The 20,190-nt window shown below is 41.7% G+C and overlaps 2 protein-coding genes across 5 annotated transcripts in view; one reads left to right on the plus strand and one right to left on the minus strand.

The window, feature by feature from the left end:
* DOCK1 (dedicator of cytokinesis 1) overlaps positions 1 to 20,190 on the minus strand; it is a 251,333-nt gene that overhangs the window by 144,113 nt on the left and 87,030 nt on the right. The gene's annotated exons all lie outside the window — the stretch shown is intronic.
* The window catches only part of INSYN2A (inhibitory synaptic factor 2A), a 39,966-nt gene that overhangs the window by 13,853 nt on the left and 5,923 nt on the right, over positions 1 to 20,190 (plus strand). The window contains exon 3 of the mRNA XM_085064610.1: positions 14,108 to 14,179. Within this exon, the coding sequence (XP_084920736.1) occupies positions 14,108 to 14,179 (72 nt within the window). The remainder of the gene's footprint in view (positions 1 to 14,107; positions 14,180 to 20,190) is intronic.

A 20,190-nucleotide genomic window follows, 5' to 3' on the forward strand; every position in this document is an offset into this window, starting at 1 on the left:
ATATGAATCTCGTCTGGTTTCCTTTCACCTGCATTTTTCGTGGTATTTCTTTCAGAAGGAAATGAAATTAAAACTTTGAATATCAAAGTCTTCTTTAGAGCTTTCATGCAGCTCTAAACCCAACAAACTCAAGAAGAAAGGAAATTGTGTTTATCCCTAGCTTTCATTATTTAAATCAACCCGTAAGGCATTAAAAATATTAGATACTGTGACTCAGTACAACCTTTAGTCTTTCCCTGGACAGTTCAACCCATCTCTTATATCACCTTAACAAACATTCTGCAGACTGGCTTGCCTTAGTTCCCTCATCTTAATTCAGTGAACACACCTCAAAACGTAGGTGTGCTGTTTGTGTGTTTCTAAATACTTCTGTAATTAAATCACAATTTGCCAGAAGAAATCAGGATTTTAAAATGAAGAAACCAGCAGCTCGCGCCACTTGAAGCAGCACCTGCTTTCATTTGAATCAGAAAGGTGCATACTTAATTTAACTTTCTTTAGGAATGTAGAAATCATGTGAATCCTTAAAACTCAAAACGTTTGGCATTAAAAAGTCATCTTAGTTGGATCCTGCTGTCAACACAGCCTTCGTGTTTTTAGTTTACTTTGCACCTGACTATGTAATTATTTATATCCATATCAATTATCAATTATCAATGTTAAGGACCTTATCAAGTCCTGGATCTCCAGACTGGGAGGTTTCTTGGCCTACTCAAAAACCACACAGGTTTCAATGATCTTAAAGGACTTTTCCAACCGAAACAATCTGTAATTCAACTTTTTTGTTAATTATTATTCAGAAGAAGAACTCCCCTGACTTTCTTAACTTAAGAGAAACTGCAGGAGCTTTGGAAGGAAGTGCCAAGCTGCTTTTCAAATCACAAAATATAGAAAACTATTTCATCGTCATCATCATAACTCATCACCCGCTCGTCGAGAACCCTGAGTGCACAAACACCCACATCAGCCCCCAGAGTCACCTGCTATAAATACCTCTGCTTCCTCCACACAATTAGACATCCATATTTTATCCCTTCCCAAAGATAGTACAGCCACAGGTGCAGCAGATACAGATGTATTTATTGCCCTGGCAGAAGCAGAGCAGCGTTAGGAGTGTATCCTTGCCCCCGGCCCAAAACGGGTCTTGCCCAAACTATCCAGGATTGTCCTCAAATAAATCCTCTGCAGTTGTCAACCTTTCAAAGCTGCAGCCTGTACTAGCCCTAAAATAATCCATAAACCCCAGTTTAGAACATCTCTACAGCCTGTCAGACACTCAGACTCGTGCACTGCAGTTTACAAGACTCCATTTGACCAAAAAGAGCTTATTTATTAGCACTGCTTTGTACTTGCATATGCTCCAGACGTGTCCCAGACCTGCTCCCTCCCTGCTGGGCAGGAAGGTGTCGAGATGGGGAGGGCAGGAGAAGAAGAGAGGTGCACACTTGCCTATTTTCCCCTGTTTTAGTCATCCCTGCATTCCAAATCCCTCTGATTTGTAGCTGTTGGGTGATTTGGAAGGAGACTGCACAGCTTTGTGCTCGGGACCTTCCCCAGCGATGTCTCTGCAGAGCTGGGAGAACACTTTGTTCTCCTGCAAACACCAACACATCATTAACATGAAGCCTGTCTTTATCCCCAGCTCCCTCCAATTACACAACTCCTGCAATAATAGGCTGCCCCGTCCTTTTATTGGAATAATTCTTGCCAATTGCTGCATTCATCCTGCAGCATCTTTGCCACAGACACTGTGTAAACTATTAAGTGTCTCCTCAGTGTCAGCACGTTGAGCTTTTTTCCTGTTACAACCAGGTTTTAGGTCAGTTGATAGCAAGAAATTAAAGCAGTTCTATTGCTTCCTCTCTGTTTATTGTAGCATCTTCCATCTGCTAGAACAGTGAGAGATGTTCTGCATTTCTGGAACTCTCCTGGTTTTCTTACGTATAATAAATCCCTTACATGCTACAAGAAAGAAATACACACAACACGCTGCTGGTAAAAAAAAATAAAAAAGAATACGAAGAAAAAACCACCAAAAGCAAAAAACAATGCCCCAGCTAAATTTCTTAATCAGATTTTTCTGCCTTTAAGGAAATCAGTGTTCTTTAAGTGCTGTTGCAGTGCCATGGGACTGGTGCTCAGTGGATTCATTTTCACTAATATGCTGTAGGTCCTGAACTGCTATTACTGCAATTCATCACTAAATGAGTCGATGCCAGCAGAATTGTAGCAGCATCTCTGAAGGCAGCAGGCTCATCCTTTGGGTGACTATCATCTATGTGTGCTTTTGAAAATGTCAGTGCTACATCATCTGCAATTAGCAACAACAGCCAGCGCTCAACTCTGCTTGGAGGGAAGGGGAAAGCCACTGGAGCAGGAAGGGAAACACAGCCAGCCTGTGATCCCCCTCCCGATACGAAAGGACATTATTCAACTTCTGTATTATGTGCATCATTATTGACTAAATCTTTGGCAAAATGGCTGTTCTACCTCTCTGTGTGGAAGCTTCTACAAAAAAAAAAAAACAACCAAATTACATCCCAGCAAACATTGCTGGATGCCTTAAGTCATGCATGAAGGAAGTGCAGAGCTGCAGCTTCAATTAAGAGTCCCAGCTCAGAGTTAAAAAAAACGTTGAATATTACATGATGCAGGGTTCAGCTTTCCAACACAAACCCAGTTTTATGCTCCACTTTTATTCTGATAAATGATCAGCCATCTCACTTTACAGACATATTTGTCCGTGTTCAGATAGAGAATTTAGGAAGCCAAATGTGTGGAGCATCGCTAAGGCTGACAGGACTGTGAGCAAAATGCAAGTTAATCATTCTAAAACCTGGCTAACGAAGATCTGTGAAATACATAACAGAAGATGAGCACATAATCAAAACCACTGCGCTGCTGGAGAGCAGCAATGACCTGCCCTTTAAATCCTTCCCGTGGAAAGGAACAGTAATCTGGGCCCTCCTCATTATACAACAAATCAGCAATTTTAATAAACAAAGTGCTCAATTTGCCACACAGAAACAAGTCACAGCGTTTCGCCTCTGCCAGGCCAAGTGCTACACATTAGACAAGAGTTAAATGAACCTGTTTCAGAGCTAATTTATATTCATCTATTAGTCAGCAGTGGTTCAGGAATTTAAAGAGCTCTCAACAAAACTCCTTCGAAGAGGCTTGGAGAGGACACATTGTCATGGATGGAATTTAAATGCCATTTCACGTTTCTCAATGACTAAGGGATTTTTGTGCCTCTTACTCTTCGTTTCTGAGCACAGAATGAGCCCGTATTGTGTGTGTGGATGGAGGTTTGCACCCAAGGGAAGAGGAGAGCAGGGAGCATATCCTCACCCTGAGCAGCACTGCCAGCACTTGTCCTCAAGGTCACCCAAAGTGCTCCTCCTGCCTCGGCAGCGATGGCAAAGGAAAGTCAGGGAGCCAAAGCAATTATTGCCCAGATTGTTTGCTCTGCTCCCTTCCAGAGGCAACCCAGCTACTGAGAGCAGAGCAAGGAGACAGAGCAAACACAGGCAGAACAACCTCTGCTGTCAAACCCAATCCATCCACGTCCTTCCAAACTCGGGAGTTCCTCATTTCACACCTGGAGAAAAGGAAGCTTAAAGGAATTCACAGGAGCAGAACCTTTGAAAGCACAGCCTTTGGGAGCCATGTGGCAGCTGCAGGAGTGATAGCACAGGGCTTGGGTTGGGATTTCCCCCCTCTTTGGTTTTGTTTTGCCTTTTTTCAATTCCAGCTCTGGCAAAGGGAAGGTTTAACAGGATCATTTCTAAGAGAAAAAACCAGGAAATGGAGGGAAACATTAGATAAGCTTAACAGCAGAAGACAGCTGCACTACAAATAAATACATGGAAACCAGCAAGAATACAGCAAATTCCATCTGGGCTGCACAATTTGTGTCAAATTCTGAGTGACTCCAGGTTTAGGAAGACTGTGAGAGCAGCTTGGGAAGAAGACTACCATGACTGCCTTCATTTCCTGCTGTGACCTTTTTTACATCCATCCATTCTGCCTGGAATGTCCTCTGGAATGGTCACATTCATTTCATTATCTCCATGAGGCCACCTCCTAAATTCTTCCCTCTTTTCTCTCACTGGAGCTGCTGTACTTTGGGATGTGCATCATTTATGGATTATTCCCAAACACCTCGGAAATGTTAGCAATCCACCTTCCTAAGGCAGAGCCAGGAAATCTCTTTGGATGCATCTTTCTTAGTCAAGGAAAAGGAGTCATTTCTGCACAAATCAGAGCTTTGTGGATCTTGTGATTTTTGTGATCCAGTGATGGCTGAGTGATGCTCATCTGACCTTCTCCCAAAGCAGGAGCAGCACAGACACCACAAAGGGCATTTACCATAAAAAAATTGATTTTCCAAGCTCCAAACCAGCCCTTCCCTGCTCCACCCAAGCACACTGACACCTCACCACTGGAACTGTTCCATTCTATTCCAGAACTCCACTGAGGTTATTCCAATACCTGCTGTCAGTCCCTGGGATCCCCCTGACCCCTGTTATTTAAAATCCTCTTATATTACAAAAAAAACAACCAATGAAAGCTGCTAAGGCTGATCATTGAAATAACCAATGAGGTTATTTCAAGGTAAAAAAATCCAGCATCACCCAAGGTTTCACCTCACACTGCATTTTTTTAACCTCATATCCCATTTTTTTCTGGATTAGCTCCCTAAAACCAATCTGGAGTTGGATCTCCAAGGGCAGGTACCAAGAGTATCTCAGAGCACAGTATTTCACAGGCCTTCCAAACATGATGAGATTTATATTTTTGATAGGATTTTTCATTAGAGTTGGACACATTTATTCTGTGGCTGATAATCCAAGTTTCAGATCAGATTGTCAGAGCGGATAAAAAGGGCAAAGTTTCACGGCTCACAGACATCCTGGAACATTAATGTGTAATAATTCAGAGTATCTGGGTACTATAACATTGAAGATAGAGAGCACTTAAATCACCCTGCTGTCAGAGCCACTTTCTGTCAATCCTTTGTGAGGAACAGAGTGGTGGGAGGTTTTCAGCAAGGAAATGAGGAATAAAAAAGGGAAAAGTGAACCCATAGCAACAGCCAGAATGTGGAATAAACATTTAAAAAAAAAGGAAAAAAAAAGGAACAATCTTGTCAGCAAAGTTAGCTGGTAGAAATACTGTGTTTTCTCAAAAAAAATGTCACTAGGAACATTCTGAGTCTCAGAAAACATAACTTATCTTGCTAATATAGTCCAGCTTTTTATCTGCATATACTGTACAGACACAATTCAATGGCAAAGTATTTGAAGTACTGAGAAAAATAATTTGATTTCTATCTAGTTGCTATTCACTGGACTTTAAAACCAAGAAGAAATGTCATTCCCCAGCACACCTCCCTGTTCCAGCCTGGGATCAGCACTTCCAAGTCAAATTAAGGTGCAGGACTTTTCCAGCAGATTGGCTGCAGGGACACAAAGGCCAATAAAAGCAAATTCCCACTATTCAAATCTGGAAACACTGATGAAGTCTTCCAATGAAAGATTTAAAAAACAGGTGTAAACAAATAATGTTGTTGCTAAATATATCCATAGGAATTACCATGGATCAGAAGCTTCCCAATGTCACCAAGCTGCCCAAACCATATACCTGCAAGGAGAGTTTCCCTGCTTAATCAGTCTTTAAATTAAAAAAAAAGGGTGACTGAAGGTAAGGAATTACCAGTTTTCACAATTAGAATAATCCCTTAATAACTGCAGTTTGGCTGCTGGCAGCATCAGAATGCAGAGGCAGAGCCATGAGCCTATAAAAATGGGACCAAAATGAGCTTTACAGTGTTAAATTTCTCACTGCTGTTCCTTCACCAGGAGATGAAACAACAGATTTCTAATTGACACCTCCTTCTGAGCCCCTGTGCTTGCACAAAGGTACAATTATCTCTTATCCTGATGGAGGAAAAATGGCAAAAAAAAGAGGAAAAAGACTTGTCTGAAGACGGGAGTGTTTTGTTTTTAAGCTGCCGAGGCTGCAGCTACCCCAGGTTCCAGATTTGGGACGTCCAGTTCCAGCTTCAAAAAGCTCCTGTGCAGCACATTCAGGGACCTGAGGGTGAAACCTGGGAGCTGCTGGAGAGCTGAGCTGGATTCAGCTGCCTGGGGCTTGGAGCAGGATGGTCTTTAGGGTCTCTCCAAACCCAACCATCCTGGGATCTGTGCAGACAGGAAAACCTCTCCAAGTGAGGAGTTCCCAGCCCTGGATCTGCCCATGCTCCCTGATCTCACCTCCGGGTCACTTTGCTGGAACTGTCCTCACTCACACATGACCACAACTGAGGTGTCCATGCTGTTCCAGAGCTCTGACAGGTTTTGTTTTCAGTTTGCCAATACACAGGAATTTTGAAGATGGATGAGTAACTCCCTGCCATGGAACCATTTTTCCCATGTTCAGCAGCGGTTACTAAAATATTGAAGTGAAACAGGGACAATTCTGAGCTTTTTAGTTCTTGTGATAATTTCTGCATGTCATGGAGAAGCAGTGGAGGGATCAGTGCTACAGGTCAGCCAGGGAGGACAACTGCCATGCCAGGGAGGCTGGAAATCTCTCCAAACATTCCCAAGTGGGCTTGGATCTCTTTTCCTAATAGAATGATGATGGGGATGTTTTCTACCCCATTCATTACTGCATGAACCAACCAGAAGAGGACACACAGAACTATATGGAGAACACTGGGATTCTTTTTCCCCCCTTAATTCCAGTATCAGAGAATCCCAGAATGGTTTGGGTTGGAAAGGAAGTTCAAGATCATCCCACCCAGTGCCACCCTGCCATGGCAGGGACACCTCCCACTGTCCCAGGCTGCTCCAATTCCCAATGTCCAGCCTGGCCTTGGACACTGCCAGGGATCCAGGGGCACCACAGCTTCTCTGGGCACCCTGTGCCAGGGCCTGCCCACCCCACAGGGAACAATTCCTTTCCAATATCCCATCTACATCCACTTTTTACCGCTTAAAGCCACAGAAGCTGTGTGTGGTCTAACAATTCCTCAGGATGAGAGGCTGGATTGCAGAGGCCAGCAGAGGCATTTTGGCATCAACAAGGAAGTTCACACTCTGGAATTATTTGGACCTGGCACGAGTTAGGTCATTTCTTTGATAAATAGAGATTTGTTTACTTCATTGTCATCCATATAAACTTAGAAATAATTCCAGGGATGGGACCTGTAACTGTGGATAAAACTCAAGCAACTGCCAAACTCCTGGTCTGTGGATTCTCCTGCACTGCAGGAAAACCTCAATCTCCCATTATCCAAGGAAATGACAAAACATGAAGCACTGAGATCTGCTCAGGCTGCAGCAAGAAGAGTTCAGCACTTCCATGCTCCTTCCTGCTGTTTTCTCCTCCATGCATTTTCCCATCCTTCTTGCAAGCACAGAATCCCAGAATCACTGAGGTGGGAAAAGACCTCCAAGACCATCGAGTCCAACCTGTTCCAATCCCCACCTTGTCACCAGCCCAGAGCACTGAGTGCCACCTCCAGCCATTCCTGGAACACCAGGCATTGGCTCCACACCAACAGAGGATCACCAATCCTACTCCTTCTCCTTAATTTTATGCTCCTGCATGGCATTTGGAATGTTAAACAAGTCTGCCTGATGCAGTTGTTATTTTAAGCCAGTGTAGGTTTAGAGATACAATACACAAAGGGTATTGGAGCTCACACTGAAACCTTAATCATGGCAAAATGATGAAATGATACCACAGATTGTTATTTCTCCCCTCTTCCCTCTTGATAGGGACAATTCCTGTGAGCAGCCTTCATTCCAAAGCCCAAGCCAAGCAGAATCCCAGCTGTTGTGTTTCAGCAGTAGAACTCCTCAGCTCAGGGTGGGAGCAGCAGGAGCTGTGAGGCCACAAGGATTTCCAGCATTTAACACATCACCCCAGCTGCTCCCAAAAATTACACACACACACAAAATCCAATTTAAAACTGAGTGGATTTCGGTGTGTAAGAGGAGTAGGAAGTGTGAAGAGGAACATTTGAAGCTGCAGAGATGCTAGACCTTGTACACACCTAATTCCTGTCAGATTTTACGATTTCACTTGAAATACATTTTAATTCTCTTCGTTCTTGCTGGGTTTTTTTAAAACAACTCAACAGTCCTATTAAAATATGTATTTATTTAAAAAAACCCAAAAAACACTCCCTGAGTAACCTGAGTATAATACAAAATGTATTTACAGGGTGAAAGCACTTGAATTGCTGTCGTGGGAGTCGTGCTGTACGCCCACAGTGCAAATACCTCAAAAAGCAAATTAGTCATCTCCTTCCAACTGTCAGGATGCAGGAAAAGACAACAAACCACTGTCTGGGAAAGAGCCTGAAAAAAATCTCACCACTGAGCTTCTGTACATTGCAAAGGATTTTTTTCAGAAGCCAAATCAATACTGTCAGCCTTGAAATAAAAAGAGAGAGAAGAGGGTTCAATGTGGAAATGTCCAAGGCCAGGTTGGATGAGGTTTGGAGCAATTTGGGGTTGTGGAAGTTGTCCCTGTCCATGGCAGGGGTTTAAATGGGATGAGCTGTTGGAGAGAGGAAAACTCTTCTCATTAAGGTTTAGTTAATTCTTAGTTAGAAATCTTAGTTAGAAAACAGTTCCCATTAAGGTTTAGTTAATCCTTAGTTAGAAATCCACCCAGGAGCACAAAGCTGGGATCACTTAGACCTCTGTGATCTCTGAGTGCTCCCAAGGGAAAACAAAACAAAACAACAGGGAAAATAGACAACAAAAACAGGGAAAATTGAAAAATTATTAGGTGAAAGCCATGGGGGAAATGGAAAAACCCTGAAAAACATGAAGCAAATCCATTATTGCATCCAGAAAAGCCTCAAGGTAATTGCTTGGAGCACAACATCCTTCCTGATTTTTATCAGGATGTATCATCTCTAAATGAAAACTGCTAATTGGCAATTATCAACTCCAGGAAAATACAGCAGCAGAAAGGTTAAAACAATTTTTCTACTTTGAAAATGATTTCTCAGAACACTGTCACAGGAGCCAAAAGCTGGCCCAAGATGGTTCAGACCTGCACAGACCTGGTTTGGGAGCAGAACCTGAAGCTCTTAAAAGAATCTCAAAAAAAAGAGGTTTTCATCCACTAAAAACATGATTTTGCTGATACAAATGCATTTGTGTGAGGTTTCCATTGAGCTCAAGTGGTAAATCTTCCCTAGGTCACACTAAACCTCTAGGGCTAAGCAGGATTTATTTTAACCTGCAAAAGACAGACAAGAGGTTTTTCTGCATTTTACGTGGCTGAAAAATGACTTGTCCATGTCATAAAGACAACTAAAGCTCTCGTGACGTGCTGGAGTCATTCTGCCAAAAGGCAAATTATCTTCACAATAATAATGCCAATTTTCTCTTGAAGTGCAGTTATGGCAATTATCAGCTCTTTCGAGTGGGAAGCAAAGATTTTGAGAAGTTCTCCATCAAACTGTTGATTTTTCAAGCATTTTTTCTGTAAAGATGGGTGAATGAGGCCAGGCTGGGCAGGGCTTGGAGCAACCTGGTCTGTGGAATTTTACCCCATGGCAAGGGGGGAATGAGATGAGCTTTAAAGTCCTTTCCAACCCAAACCACTCTGGGATTCTGGGATCAGTGTGTTTAACAGGCTGGGCTGTGAACAGTCCCAGCAGCTCTAGGAAATAATAATAAAAAAAACCCCAATTAATACAAAGATTTCAGCAGAAGCAGGACTTGCACTTCCTCAGCTCCAGAGCAGGGGCAGAACTGTCACTCCAAACACACTTCAAAGCCCACTGCCTGCTTAAGATAATTTGTTTCACTATGTTTAACTAACAAACATCAACCAAAAAAAATATATTCTTGAAGTCTGTTTATCCTCCTTGGTGGTGATAATACATCAAAAGTGTGAGGAGCATCAGGATCATCCTGATCTGTAGCCACTTGTGGAAAATCCTGCCATTACGGAACTCCATTAATACCAAGTATTATTCCCTAGCAGAGAAGGGAAGACATCCAGCTGTAACAGATCTCTCCTTCTAAATCACTTTTTTAAAGTATTTTCTTTGTTTTTAAGAGATGCCCATTAAAAAAATCAGCAGACATAGATCTAAGCTTCCCTCTCCCAGCTCAATGGAGTTTCTCTATAATTTATAAAAGCAAAAAAATAAATATCCCAATGCAAAGATTTTGATGTTAAAGTTGATATTTAAAAAAAAAAATAGAGGTCTCCAGCAGGTGCACAAATTCTGTGTTTCACAGGGATTCAGAGGGTGTAATCCCCTTAGGCTGCTCTGAAAATTGCAGCCTATTCTTAGTTCCTGCCAGTCCATGTCAGCAAAATGGTTGTTCTTCATTATCACATTTTAATACTTGGGAGTGTTAATTGAGGTTAAGCTCAGGTTGTGCCCGGAATGCTGAAAAAACAACCCCAAAAAAACTGCCAGGAAATGAAAGTCTGCTGAAAATAATATGGAAAAATGTGTGAAAAACTGGAGGTGAGATCTGCTTTCCAAGGGGAGATGCAGACAGAGCATCACCTACATTTATCCTCATTCCAGGACCTTCAAGGCCAGGCTGGAGAGGGTTTGGAGCAACCTGGGATGGTGGGAAGTTGTCCTTGTCCATGGAACTGGATGGGATTTAAGGTTCCTTCAACCCAAACCAGTCTGGAATTCTGGGATTCCATGGTTTCCCCAAGCTCTGCACATCACACAGAAACAGCAAATACAGGATTTGAGGCACACAGGATAAAGCTTTGCAGCAATGGCTCCTCCCTAGTGGACATCAGAACACAGCAGATCCCCAAAGCAGGATCTTCCTGAAACTCCTGAAACTTCCTGATATTCCTGAAACTCCAGGAATAACACTTGGGATCTAATCCAGGCCAAAACAACTTTCCTTTCTCCAAAATGACAGATTTTCTGTAGGAAACTTTGCTTTGTGAAAGACTTGACATTTAAAAAAAATGCATTTTTACCAAAAATAACAAGTGGTTTACTAATGAAGGATGAAGTTTTTAGCCCGAGCTCTCCTACACTGGAATACCTTCCAAATTATTTTTAGGAGGAAGGAAAAAAAGCAGCTTACTCAAAACACAAGGAAAAGCATTTTCACCCAGAACTCTGCTCTCAAACTGCTCCTAGGAGGTAAAACTGATAAAAACTCTGTTTTTTCAGGAAGTCTGCACTGAAAATCAACCTCATTGCCTAAAATTTGCAGGGAAATGCTGTGCCAGTAGTGAAATCCTTGCTGGCGTGAAGGAGATGAATTCCATGCAAGTGTTTGTGGAGATAATTATGTGAAAACAAGAAAGTAAAAGTCTAAAGCCCTGAGGTATCAACAACAGAATTCTTTCATGAGGAGTTCAATTTTGATAGAAATAATTGAATTTATACTGTGTTAACACTGCCATAATTCAGTCCTGGCTAAAGAGCTCTGCAAGTGCCAGATGGAAAGCAAACCCTGGGACACCATGGAGTGTTCTTGGGGTTTTGGGGGAATTCTAACAGGATCATTCAAAGAAAGAAATAATAGGAAATATGTAAAAATCGTCTCTGAAAAGCTAAAAACACTCAGTAAGGAAAAATCTGCTTTAAGAAAATTTAATAGAAAATCAAATCCAACTAAAAAAAAAGAATATATCACTTTAGCCAGTGAAGATCTAGAATTGCAAAGATGCTAAAACCAACCAGAGCTGAATGGAGCAGTTGAGAAATCAGGATTTCAAACTCATCATCCAAAAATCACCTCATTTTTAAATACTTATATCCAAGGACCATTTTCATCAGCTTAACGAGTCTGCCTTATACCAGCAAATATGTTTTTAAGTATATGGAAATCTGGAATTATTGTGCATTTAATGACCATCAAATCATAGAATGGTTTGGGTTGGGAAGGACCTTAAAGCTCATCCAGTTCCAGCTGTTTGCAGGCAAAAAAGGTGAATGAAAATGTCCCAACTGGAAAAACACTTAAAAGCAAAAAAAACCCAAACCAAACCAAGCTGGCACCAGCACAGAGAGTTTATGGCTTTACCTATAAAGAGAATTTTGCCCTACAGAGCCACATCCCTCTGAAGGCAACTATTGACTGTTCTTTATGCCTTCAGTAAATAAAGGCCTTCACCAACTCATCTGCAGACTTTAAATGTTGTATCTTTAGTTAGAGCTTTTAGTGTCTGATCAATAGCTTGGGAAAAAAAAAACCTCATTTTTACAAGTCTCAGGTTCGCAGCAGCGACACTTTGAATGGAGGCTTGTGAAAGATTTGAAGGGCAGGAATGAAAATCAGCTATTGCAAATATAAACCAGGAGTGGGGTTTTTCCCATGGGAAATAGCACACTAAATAGATATTTGGCTTTGTCTAAGTTCTTCTGCACTTCAGAATGAGAGTGGGTTTAGATGGAATATTGGGAAGGAGTTGTTCCCTGTAGGATGGGGAGGGATGGGATGGAATTCCCAGAGAAGCTGTGCTGCCCCTGGATCCCTGAAGTGTCCAAGGCCAGGCTGCAGCAGCCTGGGACAGTGCAAGGTGTCCCTGCCATGGCAGGGGTGGGATGGGATGATTCTTAATGTCCCTTTCAACCCAAACCATCCCATGGTTCTGTGATTTGGTTTTGCTGCTGTGTTCAATTTTAGCAGTGTTGGTAACCTGAGCATGTTCCTCTGATTAAAAGGCAATTTTGAGGCTAAAGAACAAACCACCACCTAGAACAGCAACAACTCCACGGTGCATTTTGCTTTTAGAAGGAAAAAAAAAGTCTCAAAAGCAGCAGATTCACCCTCTTGTGAACTCCTGTTGGTGCCACCAGAGTGCCCAGAGCTGCACCACAGCCCCAGAGCCTTTGGGCACAGCAGCACCCCAACCACTGAGAATCATCCCTCAAACCCTGAAAACCATGCAGAGAAGTGACAGAAGCCCAGCTGATCATTTCCTGAGCTCAACAAACAGCCTGCAGCAGCTCAGAAATGCTGAGTTTTCAGCTCAGGGAGAGGCACATCAAACAGTTGGTACAGGATTTCCCATTAACACTCAATATTGCATAGGCTGGATATTTTGTCACATCAAATCAAAGCCTTTTTATTTTCTTTATCCCCCAAAAAGCTGGATTTTTCATTTTTGTTCACTGCCAGGGCAGGGAAGAGGCAGAGATGCCCCTGGTTAAGCAGACTAACCCCAAATAATTGGAGGTCAATCAGCTGAAGGGTTTGGGTGAGGAAGGATTCCCTGAAGGAATCCTGACTGGATCTATTTTCCACATCTCCAAAGTCCTCTAGACAAATTATTTCCCCACTTCTTCTAAAAACAACTATGAAGAAACTTTGCCAGCACTTGTTTTCATTTCACAAACTGAAAATAGCTTTAAAAGAGGCTAAATTTGTGATTTTACGAAGGAAAATCTAAGTACTAATGAACAAATATTGACTTAGGAATTTTCATTTTAAACTCATTTGTAAGGCAGAGCATCCATGTTCACAGGCATCTGTTCTATTGTAATTAAATATATTTCTCTTAATGCAATTTCTATGTATAAAGAAGCACCTGCATACCTTAAAAATCCACTTTTAATTAAAAGTGACCAAGGCAGAGACAATCAGAGGTAAATGAAGTCACTGCTGCAAGAGACTTCAAACCAGAGTGTGACAAAGCACAGCTGCAGGCTAAGTTAGCACAGGAAATGTCATTTAAAAGGCATTTTCTTCCTTTAAATACAAAAACATCCCTACAACAAATCTTCAGACTTCACTGAGAGGCACAAAATTCCTCAACAGATCCCATTTTGCAGTGTTATATTCTATACATTCCTGCTAATATAATGTGTTATGTGTTTTGATTTATTCCTCGGTGCTGAGGGTTTGCTTAATGGGAAAGTGGAGAAAACATTCTTCTGCCCCAAGAAAGTAATTTTTTAATTTAATATGCTACTTTTGATGCTGCTTTCCTAATGGCTGGATTTTTGTATTCAACATTCAAGGTGAAAAAACAATCCTGAAGTTCTGATTATTATGAAAAAAGTCACGGAAGGCAAAATCTTGTTCAAATAAAGAACTTTTTTGCTGATTTTATGCTCTTGTCTTTGCAGGCTTTCCTACAGGACCGGGCAGGACACGGCCAATTGTGACACATGCAGGAACAGTGCATGTATTATCTACAGGTAGGTCAAAAATCCCAATATTCCCAGTTTTTCCTGGGGGAAAGCAATGATTTAGTCCCTGTTGCAGGCTCAGCGATTGGCCTTGATGTTCCAACCACCACAACAGCAATTAAACTTCACCCAATTCACAAAATTCAGGTCTAAATCAGGAAGAGATGACTGTGGTCAGCAGTGCTGGGGCAGGGGAAGTGCTGCAAGGTGGGAGCTTTGGTCTCAGATTGCTGCAGGTATTTAGGATTTCCTGCCCATCAAGTCAGAATTTTGGGAATAAATCCTTCCCTGGGAGGCTGGGGAGGAGCTGGGATGGAATTCCAGAGAAGCTGTGATGTCCCTGGTGTGTCCAAGGAACAGCCTGGGACACTGGAAGGTGTTGGAATGCCTGGAACTGGAATGAGATGAGCTTTAAAATCCCTTCCAACCCAAACCATTTGCTGGTTTTTATAAACTGACATTCCTATTCAGGCTTTATTTTTTTTTATTTTGGCACATCCAGTGAAGGAATAACAGGCACTGGGCACGACATGAAGCCATCATGAGCCTGATGATGTGTTTCACAGTGACAGCTTAATTGTCCTCCTCGTTTGGAGTCACAAAAAAAACCCAACAGAATGTTTTCAGGCGTTGCAGGTGAGATGCAAACAAAGGTGGCTCAGTGTTTCAGCAAATCAGGCAGTGCAGCACAAATGACAATGCACAAAGGTGACAATTCCAGGGAGGATAGAAACTCAAATGAAGGGACAAATGGAGGATTTCACCCCTTCTCTGCTCAGCCTGCTTTAGGCAGAAGACCTGCAGATACTTATTTCTGAATTGTCTCCTCACTGCACAGAAATGAAGGAAAAAAAGGATGGAAAGCTCCAGCTCCATCTTACAGAACCACAGCAGGGTTCTGTGCAGGGCCAGGAATAAAGACTAATTAATGTCTTTATTCCTCCTTTAGAGCAAAGTTGAGAAGCACAGAAATACCCAAAGCCTCCCTTTTCCTGGGCAATCCTGGCTCAGGGCAGCCTGGAGGTACAACTCAGCACATCTCCAGCAGGGAATTAGCTTTGTTCCATTAGCTAGGAAAAATCCAATTAGATTTTTTTTTCCAAATCTTCATTTCTAGTCAGTAGATTTCAACTTCCAGCTTCTACTCTTGCACTCAGAAAGTGAAACCACTGCAGAGCAGCAGGCTGGGAGAGTTTTCCAGGTGACAGAGGGTGGAGCAGGCAGGTCCAGCTCACCATTCCCACCCGAAATGCCTTTGGAAATTTGCCTAAAGCCATGTTTGCAGGCGATGTTTTAGCAAAAACCAGCTCAGCTTTGTGCCAGTTTAGGAGAATTCATGCTGCATGCAAGGAATCTGAAGGCAGGGACAGAGCAAAGCAGGGCAAGCAGGAGAAAAGGGGATTACTGAGCCAGGATAAAGCCAGGAGGGATAAAGCAGGAATTCAGTGATAAAACCAGCCCTGAGATGTCTTGCAGGAACTTCTGCTCCTCCACAGGGCTCTGCCACCTCTGGGAAAAGGGCAGCAACTCCTCAGTCAGGCTGGGATTAAATCCAGATCTGCCAAGGGTTTGCATGGGAAATGCTGCAGGGAGTGACTTGAGTTCTCTTTAAGGCAAAACAACTTTCTGAACAGGAATTGGAAGTGTTCAAGGTGCAATAAACCCTTGAAGGAAACATCTCTGTCTGAAGGCTTGAGCTCTTGCTCCCAATTAATACACAGGAAAGATTTAAAAAATATAGAAACAAAGTCCTTATGGGACAAATCAATAATTGAAAGAGAAAACCTTCAGTTGGCCATCACTGACTGTGTGGGTTTTTCAAATATGATTCCATTTTGAAGACTGCAGCGTGAAAAGAAACAGTATTTAGAGCTGTTTCCAATCGTTATTTTCCAAGAGGAATGATGAAGTTACCCAAGTGCAGCCTGCAGTGGCAGAGCACAGGTGAGGAGGTAGAAATGCAGGTAAGAAAATTCTTCCCCTTCAAGATGAATTTTCAGAGGATTAACAGAATGTGCCACAAAAGCCAGAGACAGTGGAGAAGGCAACAAAAAAATAAAACCTGTTGTGCTTTAAAGGGTTTTTAGCATCCAAAATATCAATACTGGCAGTAAAAATTCTAGGAAGAGCCTTTTGGGAGTACAGTTATTTTGCATATTAAATTTAATTTTTTTTGCTAAGATGACAAATCTATTTTATATTATTTTCTCTTCGTATTGAAAAGAATACGTATTTCTTAGTATTAAAAAAAAGGAAAATCAGGTTACTTTCTCATTTTTTTTAATAAATAGGAAACTAATCAAACATTAAACAGCATCAAAAAAACAAAGTAGCAAAACCTGAAACTGCTTTGAAAATCAGCAGGAAAAGAAAGACATCCCCGTTTGGATATTCCATCAAAATTCTACCCATTTCTCCAGTAAGTTCAGGAACTTGCAACTCCAGAGCCAGCAATCCCTGACACCTTTTCCCACTGCACCAGAGCAGCCACAGCCTTCAAACTGTCAGTAAAAATTATTCTTTGCAGCCATTTCCAGGCAGAATTGAAAACAGTAGCCAAAAAAGTGATTAAATTGCAAAAACAACCAACCACCTTATCATTGTATTTATCAGTTTCAATACTCATGAGGTCACAAAACACTTCCAAAATCATCTGCTAGAAACACAACACAAATTGCTGTCCTAAAAAAACTGATGTTGATGCACCATGGACATCTCTAAAGGCAGAAAATAAGTTTTATCTATTTATTTGTTTTTATTTATTATAATGTATTTTATATATATATGTATAAGTATATATATAAGTAATTTATACTTATATAGATAAAGTAATATATATAAGCATGTATAATATATATACAAGTATTTATATATATAAGTATATATACTATATATATAAATAATTTATATATATAAGTAATTTATTATTTATATATAATATAAATATATATATTTTTATATATATGTATAAGTAATTTATTATTTATTTATGACAATATTTATTAGATTCAGGGCATATTGCCAGGGTAAAGTCAATTTAAACACTGAAGTGCAGGAAAATCCTGCTGTTAAAGAAGGAATTGCATTGAAATGCAGAAATTGTAGCAATTCTGAAAACCCCAAAACCCATGTGGACTGAAAGCTTCCCAGCCTGTTTTATTCTGTAATTATCTTTTCCTAGAACTGCCCTTTCTGCTCCTGTTCCATTTCCCATCCCACGTGGATGATAATCCTGGAGCAGGAATGTGCAGGAGAAAATGGGGCTTTTCTCTTTAATATTTGGTGCATTATTCTCAGGCCTTTAGCATGAATTATTTCTGGGAAGGAGCATCTTGGAGAATTCCTGCTGGACTTCCCTTTAGGAAGAAAGGTCAGGAATTTTCAATAGCTTTTTACAAAGCTGCTTTAACTGCTGGAAGGAAACTTTTAGGAGCTGAAATCCAGATTTCTGCCTAGGAAGAAAAACAAATCAACACTCCACTACTGTAGTTCTGTGGGGAAAAAAAAATCACTTCAAGGTGTATCAGCCATTAATTTGGCTACTTTTTGCTCCTTTAAAATTTTGATTTATGCTGCTGTGTTTATATTTAATATTAATCTAAGGTGGAATCTCATTATCCAGCAGAAAATGTATTATTGGAAATATAATTCAGTCCAACATCTGCAAGTAAAACAGGTTAAAATATGAGGATAAAAGTTGACCAGGCAGCACAGAGCTCAGATGGAGACAGCTCACTTGTAAAAGATAGATATATAAATATTAATTATTCAAATTAATAAATGTGGCAATAAAAAGTGAACATAAGGCATCAATCCCTGGGATAGCCACAGCCTAACAAAATCAGGTGGTTAAATGCTCACAACAGCAATTTCCATCAGCTTTTTATTTCCTACCCCCATCCATTAATTTGCATTTTCTCATCTTATCTCTGGACTGTAAGATGCTTATTGGGAAAAAAATGGATCTCCAAGGCTCCTTAATGCTGGCAGTGCTTTGGATGCCAGGCTGTGGTGAGAGGAAATTGAGCAGAGATTGCTGGGAAGTGCATTAAGCTAATTTCCAAGTGATTAGTGCTTATCTGGATCCCGTTTTTCCAGGACGTGGCAGCCACTAATGCCATGTCATCCAATTAACGTGACCCACGAGGAGACACGGTGGAATTCTCTAATTCCTGCTTAATGCCCCCAGTTCAGCTGCTTGGGGAGTGCCTGCAGGAGTTGGGGATGAAAAGGAAACTCAGCTGGAATGGAAGGAGAAGGGATTTCCCTGGAGGCAGAAAGCAGAGGGAAGAGCTGCCCAGAGGCTGTGCTGGCTGCAGCCCCAGAGGGGTCAGGAGACAAGGCAGGAAGGACATGGAGCTGCTGGAGAGAATCCAGAGGATGCTCTGGGATGGGCAGAGGGATGGAGCAGCTCTGCTGGGGGGAAAGGCTGGGGAATTTAGGATTGTTCTGGCTGGAGAGGAGAAGCTTTGGGGTGATCTCATTGTCCCTTCCAGTGCATGAAGGAGCTATGAGAAAACTGGAGAGAAACTAGTTGTGAGAGGCAGGAGGGACAGGACAAGGGGAATGGCTTTACAATGACAGACAGGAGGGTGAGGTGGGATACTGGGAAGGAATTGTTCCCTGTGAGGGTGGGCAGGCCCTGGCACAGATTCCCAGAGAAGCTGTGGTGCCCCTGGATCCCTGGCAGTATCCAAGGCCAGGCTGGACAGGATTTGGAGCCACCTGACATGGTGGAAGATGTCCCATGAACTGAACGGGATTTAAGGTCCCTTCCAATCCAAACCACTCTGTGATTCCATGATCCTCTGATAAATCCCTCAGCAACTCAGTCCTGAACCTGGGTTTCTCTGAGTCAGCAATTCTCCAGTAACCAACAGATCATGAGCAACTAAAACCTTAAAATGATTCATGACAACAACGTGTGACTGTGCTGGAAAATAAGAAAACCCATCCCTATCTCAGAGCTTGTTGCTCCATCCCCTCCCACAGTCCATATGTTTGATCCCAATGGTTCTCACTCCTCAAATTCTGATTTCAATCCCTCATACAGCAACGAAATTAGAAAAGGTTCACTGCTGCCTGCATGCACAAAAATATCTCATTTACATAAATTCTCAAAAACAGGAAGACAAAACCAGAAAATCCACCACACCAATCCCTCAGGTCCCCTAAAGGAGCTCCAGGAGAGCTGGAGAGGAACTCTGGACCAGGGATGGAAGGACAGGACAAGGGGAAATAGCTCCTCACTGTCCCAGGGCAGGGTTAGATGGGATATTGGGAAGGAATTGTTCCCTGGGAGGGTGTGTCAAAATAAACTCGTCCAGGGCTGTTATTTGATTTTATTTGGCCAAATTTTCATGGGAAGGACATCAGTGCAACCACTGACACACAGAGAGCTGCTCTAAAATGCAAACTTCTGTTTATAAATCTTGTAAGCATACTGTTATTTTGGGGAGAAAACACAGGAATGTTTATCATAGATAGAATTTTACTGCTTGTAGTTGATAAAAAAAAGCCCCTCTGTTTGGAGGACGAATTTGGGATGGGCATTGAGCATGGAAAAACTCTGACTCAGTGCTCCAAATTTAACAATCTTGTAGGTAACTGAAGCTTCAGGCTGTCCTGATCAGGTGTGCCAGGCCAAGATTTGTCCTAACAAATAATATTTAGATTTGTCTCTTGTTTCTGTAGGACTTATTCGGAATTGTCAGTCTATTGAAAAATATTATTACATTGTCTACAGAAAAATGCTTCTGAAGCAAGTAATTCTCACCTCCATTTGTAATACCAGAACAGGAGAGTCCTGGGTAATTAAGTTAATGGAGTTATTATGGGCAGGCTTAAGGGACAAAATCCAAGTTTGAAAGTGAAAAGAGGCACATGGCAGGGAGGATATTTCAGGGAAAGGTCATTTGGAGAGAGGACACCTAGAGATGCTGAGGGGACAGAAATAGCACTGAGCAAAGCAGGATTGGCAGAGCTGTGACAGGTGACGGAATCGAGCTCAGGAATGCAGC

Source organism: Lichenostomus cassidix, chromosome 6 (assembly GCF_008360975.1).
Source record: "Lichenostomus cassidix isolate B80296 chromosome 6, HeHo_3.0, whole genome shotgun sequence".
In the NCBI taxonomy this organism is placed as follows: domain Eukaryota; kingdom Metazoa; phylum Chordata; class Aves; order Passeriformes; family Meliphagidae; genus Lichenostomus; species Lichenostomus cassidix.